Source organism: Solenopsis invicta, chromosome 4 (genome assembly GCF_016802725.1).
Source record: "Solenopsis invicta isolate M01_SB chromosome 4, UNIL_Sinv_3.0, whole genome shotgun sequence".
Taxonomy (NCBI): domain Eukaryota; kingdom Metazoa; phylum Arthropoda; class Insecta; order Hymenoptera; family Formicidae; genus Solenopsis; species Solenopsis invicta.
In genome coordinates this window covers 19553384-19565576 of record NC_052667.1, presented here as the reverse complement: position 1 = coordinate 19565576, position 12193 = coordinate 19553384, and the positions used below count along the sequence as shown (strand labels likewise).

Here is a 12193-nt window from a genome sequence, read left to right as displayed (position 1 = left end):
TATTAATAATTCAGTTTTATAACAGTTATACTATTAAAATAAAATGTTTGTTATATAAACCTAATAAATGGCAGTTATATGACTGTTATAAGTTGTGATGTTGTAATATCAAGAATTCAATTTTATATAACTGTAATATTGCTAGAATGTAAAAATTTGTTATATAACGTGACACACACAAGTTATATAACTATTATTTTCTATGTTTGCTGGGAAGTAACTCTCTGTTAAATTATTTTCGACGATGCGTGTAAATTTATACATGATACGTGTATTTAATTATCTTGATTCATTATTGTATCAGCTTAATATACTGTTCTTTAAATTCATTGCCGAAATTAAGATAATTTAATAGAAAGTTACTAGTTAATATAAAAATCAAAATCTTTACTCGGTTTAAGTAGGCCAATGCTTTCAAACGTAGCTCTAGTCTCATTAAAAAAAACAAAAAAAGAAATTGAATGAACACGCACGATCCGAAGATCAAATTTCGCGGCTGATCTCGTGCCGCCATCTAGCAGCGACCATTTCGTCCGATCGTCTGTCCCATGCGTGCGTCGGTTGCATCAGCCATTGAAATACTCCAAAATCGCGCTCGAGAGACCAGCCAGTGAATCCACATTGATCGCGGCTGGTATTCACGGTCGGACAACGGGCCAGTCAACTACTGTGTAACAGAGAGGCGCGCGGTGAGTAGAGATGATCGGACATGGCAGGCACGCGGGAGCGCGGGCACACGTAGTGTGTCACGGACGGACAAGCGTCCCCTTTCCTTTCGAATACGGATCCTCGCGACGTGCGGCACCACGTGCTCGCGTGTGTTAGCTTCAGCGACACCGGACACGGCATTGAATTTACCGAAATGTAATTCGCGCATTTGTTAAGGGGGAAAATCATGCTGCTTTCCTCTCTTCGATCTCTCGTTGGATGGATCTCCTCTTTGATCGGACGTCCGCGTGACCACGTCAGACAGCAGCAACTTACGTAATGCGTAACCCTGGCCCTGGGCCAGTGAGGTAAAACGTTCTGAATGCTTCGGTTTTAGGGTCGTGCGAAACGCGAAACGTCTTTCATTTACGGGTGAGGGTGGGGGTGAGGGTTGTCGCGAGGGAGGACTGCCAGAAATGTTATGGCTGGGATCGATTGGTCGAAATTAGAAATTGCTTCGATCTTTGAAGAAACTTCTTCTTTTCCAGTTGGATATTTAAAGTCGTAATATTTAAATTCTTTTCAGCAACAGTAGTAATCGCAATTATTGCAGTTTATTTGCGTCAGTTCCAGCCTACAATAGGTGTGGTGAGCCTTAAGTCGTGAGAAATTGATTAATTACAGTCGAATGTGTGGAAAATAATCACCCATGGTTGGTCCATTTCTTACGACTTCGGACTTTCCTACACCTGTTGTAAACCGGGACTTGTAGACGACTTGGAAAAAAAAAGAATGCATTTATTTAACACGGATCAGTCGGCATTGATAGAATTAGATCTGTTGTTTGTAGCTAGACCAATATATCTTTGGTGTATTTAAAATGAAGTATATGCATATTTTCAAGTTTGACGAAAGCGAGAAAGAAGGTTTCAGTGCTGTTCGGTACAGCGAGATAAAAACAGGCGTGTTGGCTCAAAGATCATTTTTAGAGCTACACGTGAATTTATACTCGTGAATACGCGCCCGTTATTATTTAAAGTGACAGATAGAGATTTCGTAAGTTACAGCGAAAGCGAGAAAGAAAATTCTCGCGCTGGTCAGTACATTGATAAAGAACAGAACTTCATTGGCTCAAAGGTCATTTCTAGAGCAGCACACGTTCGCGTTTCTCATACTGTCCTTTGCCGTCATTCTTGGGGAAGTAACTTCGATACGCAACGTCACCGATTACCTTCGGTATCGTATATACCATTTTTTTTTATCCGGAACGGCTAAATACCAATTAATTTGAAAATGGTGATTATTGCATATCGCTCGACTCGTTGCGCGAACGCAATGTGTTCTTTATCAATCGCTTCTCTCACACGTCACATCTAATGACGTATGCACGTACGAGGAAAAAGAATTGCAGTCTGCATGACGCAATAGTGTTAGAATATTTGATATCCTGAGCGGATATAATATCAAGCCGAAGGTAGAAGCGCGCATCTCCTCGTAGAAAAATTCCGATACGAATATTAATTATATAATGGAGTGTTATTATATAATTGCGAATAGATGTCTCTGAAATGTCACGCAAGGACGCTTAAAATTTGTTACGAATACTTTTTAGAGTACTGCAAATCAGTTTAGGAAAAAAAACGGGGGATTTTTGGGCACCTGCATGTTTGAATTAGATACCAAGTTAAAAGTACGTTGTCGTTATATACTGAACGATGTTCATATATATATATATATATATATATATATATATATATGTATATATATATATATATGTGCACACTGGCAAAGCGAAGTGCGTGAAGAAACATTCTCGTTTGTGCCAATTTTTCAAAATCATTCTTGCAAAATCATGTGCGAACTATAGACCTTAGCTGCGTTCAACGGAAGAAGCAGTTTTGCAACTGTCGTAAGGTTCTCTGATGATTGGTTCATACGTTCAGATTTGGCAGGAATCAAGGACAAAAGAACCAGTCGCGTCGAAGAATTTTACAATATATTGCAAAATTGCTTTTGGTGAACGAAACCATTTACATTATGCTAAACTTGACTTATCTAGAATACATAATTTCTAAAAAGTATGTACAAAACTCATGCGTATGCATAAAGCAGACATACACATGCATATAACAATCTATTGTTATAATAAAAATTATAATAACTTTACTGAGTGCCGTTTTATGTTAGATACTTACGTACATACACAATTTACATATCTCTGGACACATATGCACTGTATTACTCATGTTGTGTGATGTTACTTGTCCCTTTATGTTACGCTATGTAGTACATAGTTTTTGGAATCAACTTTTATACAGGATAAATATGGGAGTGGTCTAGCGTATATAATATAAATGTGTATGGTACGAATATGTGGATGATGAGACAAAAAGTTATTATTTAAGTGGTTATAGAAATTATAGCAAAAAATAGGATACTTTTTTCAACATCACTAAATTTTGTTTAAATTTTGTTTAAAGAGATAAATAATGTTTTATAGGAAAACTCTCTTATTTTTAATATCATTAAAAATACATTTTTTGTTTTAATTGTATAATTAAGATGTAAAATCAATAATATACTGAAATAATAAATAATAATAGTGTCCCAAAATAATTATTGTCTATAGTTTATGCGTAAGTTATCGGTAAGTTATTTAAGATAAAGTATAGGCATTTTTTTTAACTTTATATTTTCGGTTCGCAGAGAAAATTTTTTATTTTTCGTGAAACCTGACACATTTAAATTGAAAATACATTTTCATCAAAATTGCGTTTTTTTTAAATTGTATTTTTTTTATAACTTAAGAAAAAAAGTTGCTTTAAAATTTCAAATTGATTGACTAAATTACATTTAAGTTATTTTGACCACTGTTTTAAAAAAATGTTTGGAGAAAAGTGCATTTAAAGTCATTGAATAAAAATTTTTCAATTTTCAATATTTGACTTGCAACTACTGATCTACAGTTCCATCCCAGACAACACAAAATTTAATGTTCGCTTTTGTCATTTTACTTGAGAGGTATCTTCCAGATAAAGATATTCATCAAATAACTAAGAATTCATTTTTTTCATCTTTACTTATGTACCTAACGGATTCTTCATATTACTTTCGAACTTTCAAAGCTGTAAAATGTATTAGAATTTTATTAAAAATTGCTGTGTCTCATGGATAAAGTTATCTAAAGAAATTGAATATAAAAGACTACATTTGGAAATGTCTTAAAGACGTTTTATGATCCGAATTAATACTTTATGTTATTTGGGATTTTTATAAGTTCAAAGTAAAATATGAAAAAAATTTCACTTTCTTTTTAATTTTTAAACTTTTATAATCTCTTAACAATGATTGTGTTACAGAATTACTAGCATTAATAATTATTTGAAAGCTCAACTTTCGATTTTCAATTTTAGAATTGTTTCCTCAAAAGAATTACCGTTTGCGTGCCATATCGGTATTACTTTTAATATTATTCAATGTTCTTATAACTTTGAATTTTTATTTAATGTCAAATCGTAATCACAAAATATTTAATAAAACATGTAATAAATAAAAATAAGAAATTATTTGTATTTTTTGGTGTGACAATTTGTATATTATAATTTATATTAATATTTTTTTCAGAATCACAATTAAATAAATATGGGTGTTCCGGCGGGTGATCCAGAGAAAGGAAAGAAGGTAATAAATAATAAAGACAAAATTTTATAGAGTATTGTCACCGAAAAACTGAAATTTAGTTTTTTTTTAAACATGAATTTTTCTGAGGTTTTATTGATACATGAAAAAAAATTTTGAAATTTTATTTTTAAATTTTATTTTTTTTCTGACAGTTGTTATTTTTATCATTTTTTCTTGATAATGCAAAATGTCGACAATCGATTGACAATAAATATAGTATACGTTATATTTATTATTATATTTAGTACACACACGTATACGCATACACATACCTTTTGAGTGAGTATGCACAGTTCCGTAATATATATTATTTAATTTACGCAATGAATTTCATCTAAACTATGTTTGTATACATAGTATATATATAAATTTTGAACAATAATATTCCTTATAGTTTTAAATTGACATTGTGTGTTTTATCACCTTCCGAATTTTGTATTTCTCATGAATTAGATCCGTGTGTTGCAAACAAATCGTTATACAGTGGAATCTCGTAGAGCGCGGGTCGGGACTTTGATGTGAGTGATATATGCTTGTCTAACTTACTCTTAAATCATGAAATTCAGAATACTGTAGTAATATTGTTTCTTGTCTTTGTAGAAAAAATTTTCAATTTTTTGGAAACGTTTTCAAAAATAAATTTATAAACAATTTTGCGAGAAATTTACATAAATACGTCCTTTTCAATGTAGATCAATCGCCAAGTGAAGAGATAATTGTCTAAAATATATGAAATGGAATCACTTACCAATTTATGTATTTATTTTGATTTAAATATCTGAAAGAGCGTCTTAAAATTAAAGAATAAATTAACTAATTGAATTTATAATGAAACAAAATGTTGGAGATAGCTATAACTGTGTTTCTACACACAGCAACTAAATTATTAAAACATTAGTAATAAATAAATGTTGTTATGCGATTACATCGTTTTTCCCATGGTACTCACATGTGACGAGCATATGAAATGGATTTTTCCGAAGCATCTTTATTACGACGTTCCAGTGTATGTCGTTTCATATTATTTCTTTTTAGTACTTTTTTTAAATTTAATGTTTAAAACTCAAATGGCTTTCTTTGATTGTTTGATTAGGACTGAAAAGTGTATAATAAAGTACATGTATTTCAAAATTATATTAAAAGTGCTCTAATTTTCATTAAAAATTTTAAGAAAATCCAGGAATTTTGTTACAAAATTTGACTAAACATTCTTGTTATGTTCTTAGTATGTAATATCTTGTAAACAGCAATAATCATAATATTATTGTGTATTTCTTTTTTCTAGATTTTTATTCAAAGGTGTGCACAATGTCACACCGTTGAATCGGGTGGCAAACACAAAGTAGGCCCTAATTTACATGGACTTATAGGTAGAAAAACTGGCCAATCCCCAGGTTTCCTTTATACCGATGCCAATAAAGCGAAAGGTACGTGTTTAGTTACTGACATATAAAGATAAATTGCGTTAAACTTTGACATTATTCTGTATTATCTATGGTAGAAATGTGCGAACTATTTGAATATAAATTGAATCAAATCAAATCTTATCTGATTCGGTTCAAATCGTATTCGAACAGTTTATGCAATTAAATCTTTATGAATTCGAGCTACACGAAAATTTTAAATTTAAGAATTTCGAATATCAGTTATATATTGATAATCTTATCAAATTATATTTAGAGTGATTTTATATTATGTAATCAATTTTTTTTTATATAGAATTTTTTTATATCATTTTTGTATTAAATTATTTATTAAAATTGAACCTAACAATAATTATGTTAATTAAAAGTTGTGTTTGATGATTCGATGTGATTTAATTCAATTTGATACGATTCGGCATAAAAAAAAACCTTTGTACATTTCTAATCTATAGCACTAGCATGATTTGCACTTAGAATATATATCATATACTTAATTATAACTCGCGTGTCGCTGTATTTTAGGTATCACTTGGAACAAAGATACTTTGTTCGAGTATCTAGAAAATCCAAAGAAGTACATTCCCGGCACGAAGATGGTGTTCGCCGGATTGAAAAAGCCACAGGAGAGGGCTGATCTTATAGCTTACCTAGAACAATCTACAAAGTAGACGTCTCTCTACGCGTGCATGCTATCAATCGCGGAAATCGCGACGAACGCGCGAGAAGCCGCATATGGCATGAATCGCGATATTAGTACGATTATCATCTCATCACATCTCATCTCACTCGTGCTCATCCCATGAACTCTCCTCTCGATGGTACTCAAAAGCGTTCGCAATACGTGTTCAAATAGTAATGAATTGTTATTGTATTGTTGATAAGTAGATAATTGCAAATATGTATATGACGTGACACAGGGGTCGGGCTAGTTCCTGACTCTGCTTTTCTTCTTCATCACACCGAAGAGATATTCTCAGGAGCGTTAAATGCCCGCCATGCGAGTGGTTGAGCCACTCTTCCGCGGATTTTGCGTCCTTAATTATTTATTATCATTGTACCATGCAACGAGTGTTGATCTGTAAATCAAAGAAAATACAAACTAGACATTTAAAAATTAGCAGTTGTCCCGTTTCTTTTCGTCGAGTTGCCTAAAATTCCGATCGCCCGTAACAGTTGGATTAAAGCGAACTTGATAACGGATGTTTACAAAGCGATTAACTGTCATTGATATGCTATGATTTTCGAGCTTTCGATTAGATTAGACAAGAGCTACTGTGAAGTATTTGAGCGTCTTATCATTTTCACGTATTATCCTTTTACCAACCTATTACCAGACTTTCCTGCTTTATATTTAAGGATTTCCACTGATAAAAGCGAAGAAGGAAGGATGTGGTTAGCACCGGCAGGAAGTCTATTGCTCGATTGGGGTTTTACTCAATTCCTTCAAGCAATTTCAGTTGTTCTTGGTGTTCTGTTCTGTCTACAACGCGTCGTACGTGCAACTTGTATACTCGAATATAATTTTAGTGTATAAATAATAATCACGAAATACAGCAGCTTTGGTTATCGTCGACGATATGCGTGAAAAAATTAAACCTTGGATTTAAAATGAATTCTTTTAAGCAAGTTTTTTCGAGCTGATTTTTTAGATTTTTAGGAATTTTTTTAAAGACAGTGAGGAAATATTTTTTAAAAATTACTTTTTGTTCTTTATTGTTTGAAGATTAACTTCCTATTTTTTAAAATAAAAACTAAATAATTATAATTAAAAAATAATAATTGAAACTAATTATAAATAATTTATAAATAAAAAATTTATAGATCTCAAGAATAAAATTCTAAGAATAAATTCTAATAAATTTATAAAAAGGATTTATGAGTCCTTGTTAATTGATTAAAATATTAACCTTTTGATTGTTTTTAGATCTATGGTGTTTAATACAAGTTACATCTGCTTGTAAAATTGGCAAATTTGCCTGTGGCAAATTTGCCTGTCTGAGCTCTTCAGAAAAGGTATAAGGAACTTGATGTAGTCAATATGAAAAACCAATACATTATTAAATGCAGAACATGTAAAGTCACGTATCAGATCTGTATATAACTTTTTTCTATAAGTAACAATTTTTTAAATTATTCATGAATAAATAGTCAAAATAATATTATAAAAAACTTGGAAAAATCGTTGCTTATCTATTTACTAAAAAAATATTGTAAAAAATGGAATACTGGACGACAAAGTTCGTTACTCGCTTCAAAGTTCATTAAAAATTAATTATTTAATAAATAATATTTATCAAAATAACTATGAAATCTTCAATGTTAACAGATGTTACAGAATTTTTTTTATTTTTTTGTTAATATTTTAAGGTAGGCTAAATAGCGTAAAATATGATATGAATCCCACGTGTATATTGGGAAGGTACCGAAAAAATGTATACAGTTAGAGAGTTAATAATTTATTAACAATATAACTATTTAATTAATAACTCATCAATAGATTAAAAACGTTAGATCAAAATGTTATTTTTAGATTAGAATATTTATGGCTATCGTTGGAATTAGAATCATCCTGATAACAATTTTTACGTTTTCTGAGTCTCGATATCCCGAACATAAAAAAAGTAGAGTAAAAATTGAACTTTTTTCTTTAAGTGCAACTTAATGAGCCAAATAAAAAATTTTGAAACAAATGTTACTAAAATGACATTTAAATATTTAATTTTAGTCTACTTAGAAATCTAGAATCATGGTTATCGATGAATCACGTGCAGAGGTCAAATGAATCCATTATTAAAAAATTGTTTCTTATTAAAAGAAATATGAAATTAATCTTAAAACAATAATAAATAAAGGACAAAAGTAATTTTGGAAAATATTTATTTTTCTTAAATAATTCCTAAAAAGCTTTTAAAAATCAATGCGGCAAATAAAAATTTTAATTTATGTTTTATGTTTTTTGACAGTGTTGAATAATATTCATTACGTGCGAGAGAATACTTCAACTTCTTTTAAGTTTAATCTATAACTTTTATCATCGAATTGATATACTATAAAAGCTTAAAGTGCTCTTCCAAGAATCATGACAAGTAATTTAGAATCGCTCGATGAGGTCGTTTCGAGCATTGACGATAATTGTGCTGTAAGACTTAAAGATAAGGCATCCCTGAGATTGCGTTTGAGTCGCGTCTTCAGTTCTAATGCCCTTAAGAGTCCCAAAAGTCCGAAAAGTGTATCGAGTTCATGCGGATCGAGTCCCAGTTCACGCGCCAGAACAAGGTACTCCTGGCAATCAGGAATTTGCAACGACGAAGAAAATCAGTCTCCCTGTACACCGGAGAGCGGAAGTTCGATCTCGTCTTCAACGAAGTCATCGATCGCAAACACGAATTCGCCCAAAAGCCCTTCCACGCCGAAAAGCCCGTGCACTTCGACATGGTATGCTACTGACAGGTAAGTTTACAGCTCCGTTTACATTTTGTACCTTTACCTATTTTGATATATTAATATTAACACATAAGGAAACTACATGGCAAAAATTTCTTGTCTCAAGTAAATACGTGTTTTTGAATTATAATTTATTAATTCAAAGAAATAATTACTTATAACAATAGTTTTTTATTCCAATAAAATATCTTTATAAAATATTTGAAAATATTTTTAAATGATATCTTTTCCTCTCAACCCATGAAAATTATTAAAGGCTAAATGTATTTTTTTATGAAGCTTTTCAAAATTCTTTCATGTAAATAAGTTATGTTTAAGATTAGCAAATTATTAGATTTTATATTGTTTTATGTATGATACTGACTATTAAATATAGAATGGTTCTTTTCTTGTGTAGTTATTCCTTTAAAGATTTTTTTTCAATAAACTTTTTTTCAAAGTTAAATATAAAAAAAGCTTTATCTTTTAAACTTTTATCGGTTAAAATATTTATTTTTTTCCTTAAACAATTCGATCTAAAGAAACTCTATCAATTTATATTGAAATGGCATGGATTTACACTTCTTTTACACTGAAGTATTTATATTTCAATGACGGTTATCTAAGATTTATTTATGTATAGACTTATCACTGTACCTCCCACTCTTTGATATTTATAAAATCAACAAATGATCCCTTTTTTTATCCTTTGTGGACGTTTCGCTGACCTGGAACCACGATGTGGCGTTCGTCAAAGGGTAAATCAAACTATTTTTATCCCCCGACAATACTCGACATCTCCAAAGAAAGATTCTTCTCATGGAGAAGATACACGCACTCCGCTGTCGTATGCTTTAATAACCTTTATATAACAAATAAAACACACTGTGTAAGTTATCTGAGATGTAATTATATATAGGTTCTGCTAACGTCGCCATGTGATTCTCCATGTGTTGTGCCGCGTGTTAACACGATTGTAATACACTATTAAAATCGCATTTATAATCGGTGCTGTCTATTATTTATTATTAGTGTACAGGGTGTTTCATAATATGTGGGCATAACTTTAGAAATTAATTTAGAATACAAAAATAACGCAATAAGTTCATATACACTATATAGCTCCATTCGGCTCAATTATCGAGATACAAATAATTTTATTATTATTGTAACGGGCAAAAAATATTAGGCATTCAAAACATTTAGAACTTTTATTAGTAATTTTATTATTTTATAATTTTATTAGGTGAATATTATTCTACTGATTATATTATACAATTAGGAGAAAAATATTAGCGGATCGAATGTTAAAGAAATCTTTACTATTCTCTTCAACGAAAAAGCTTTGTACTTGACATAAATTAGAAGTAATGACAAGAACGTGATAAGAAATCTCAAATATAAATATAAGGTTTCAGCGATGATAATTTTTCAAAATTTTTTGTTGCCTTATTTGTCATTTTAAATTTTCAAAATTTGAGTACAGATTAGAAATCAGCGATCTCAAAAACATTCATGTAAAGATTTTCAAACAATATATTTATTTTTCTTTTTTTTATATTTTTTTTAAATGCCAATTTTGATTAATATTATGTTTATAATTATTTGTTATTGTCTCTATTCAGTTTCAGTATCTAAATTATATTTATAATTCATAAATAATTTAAAAATGAAACGTTCATACTTAATTTTCACTATCATACTCAATTTTCTATAATAAAAGTAATACCTGCAATGGCGACTACTTGGCGACTTAATGAATTATTAATTAGATATATTGACACTGTTCAAGTTCTTGTGCAATAAGCAATGAAAAGATAGAGAGCAGTGATAGATGATTTTTATTACTTTTTAGTTTTTAATCCTTTAGTTGCGTATATGTATGCTAAATTGATGAACAATTAAAAAGTTTGATTCTTTGCACCCGAAAATCTTTTGCTCTGCATATTTATATTATTTATGTATACGTGTAATGACGTGTATGTCTCAGGAACATAAAGGTTTATATTTCTAAATATGTTTCCTGAACCGGTTATGAAATGCTCAAAAACGGAAAAACTGCGAGAAGAATGGTGATCTATACTGGATGCAGCAAAGGGTTAAAGTGAAGAGTTAAAATCTTGTATATATAATTAATAAAAAAATATTGTAGAAATTTTTTTACTGCATAGCACAGAATATTTCACCAATGTTGCAGCAATATTTTCAATGTTTCTCGATATTGAAATGTTGCAATGTTGCTGCAGCATTGCTGAAATCTGTGCTGTATGGGTACATTCTTGCATTTATCTTTCGACGTTAAAATATACCATATCATTGGATTTTGTTGTTATTTAATTATTCCAAGCACATGTGGTTAATTAATCGCGAAGTTTGATATTTTGACAGTATCATGCGCGGTTTTCCATATATTGACAAAGTCCAAGAACGAACGTGAGTATCGATCAGAATGGATACCTTTTATGTTTGCGCCGCGTGACCACGCTCAACTTTAGTCGCGCGCAGGCTCCCCGTCAAGATAAGGGAGACAAAAATCAAATGATTCCCGTCAAGTGCTCAAAATGTCGATCAAAGTTTCGTCGACGAAGTAAAACAGCTGACGATCTAAGGACCTGGAATATCCAAATGATTCATATCGTATGATTCCACTTTGCCCAGTTCAAATCACGCAAAGCGGTTAATCTGATTATGCAAATAAAAAGTAATCGCTCGCTAGGCACATAAAGGGATTGGAGAGATAATGGAGCGTTATGGTTTCTCCGTTTGGTCACTCAACTTTAAAAGCGACTATTTTGCAAAGATTGCACAACTATGAATTTCCTTGCAATTGCGGAACTATATAATTTATAATTACATATGATTACCAGAACGTGACGTTAGACATTCAGAAATCCGCGAAAACGCGTTTTTCGTTTTTAAAGCATCCTTGCGGATTTTTGAGATCTGACCTAGTTCAGGGTGTCCGATTGCCCTAAATAAGCAAGGGTCGTAGTTCCTGCGTGGGGTATCTTTTTCCA

The 12193-nt window shown here is 31.0% G+C and overlaps 2 protein-coding genes across 4 annotated transcripts in view; both read left to right on the top strand.

The window, feature by feature from the left end:
* The first annotated feature begins 533 nt into the window (after positions 1-533).
* LOC105199197 (cytochrome c) lies at positions 534-6870 on the top strand. Of its 3 annotated transcripts, none has more exons than XM_026138110.2 (4): positions 534-689; positions 4273-4329; positions 5615-5756; positions 6276-6870. In XM_026138110.2, the coding sequence occupies exons 2-4, from the start codon at positions 4291-4293 to the stop codon at positions 6419-6421; spliced, it is 327 nt and encodes a 108-aa protein (XP_025993895.1). In that variant the 5' UTR covers positions 534-689; positions 4273-4290; the 3' UTR covers positions 6422-6870. The 3 variants fall into 3 exon arrangements, with proteins under 3 accessions (XP_025993895.1, XP_025993896.1, XP_039303919.1); XM_026138111.2 differs by lacking the exon at positions 534-689 and adding an exon at positions 721-1016; XM_039447985.1 differs by lacking the exon at positions 534-689 and adding an exon at positions 1158-1704.
* Positions 6871-8668: 1798 nt separating this feature from the next.
* LOC105202616 (rap1 GTPase-activating protein 1) overlaps positions 8669-12193 on the top strand; it is a 288123-nt gene continuing 284598 nt past the window's right edge. Inside the window, exon 1 of the mRNA XM_026138112.2 lies at positions 8669-9203. Coding sequence (XP_025993897.1) covers positions 8833-9203 — 371 coding nt within the window. The 5' untranslated portion in view covers positions 8669-8832. The remainder of the gene's footprint in view (positions 9204-12193) is intronic.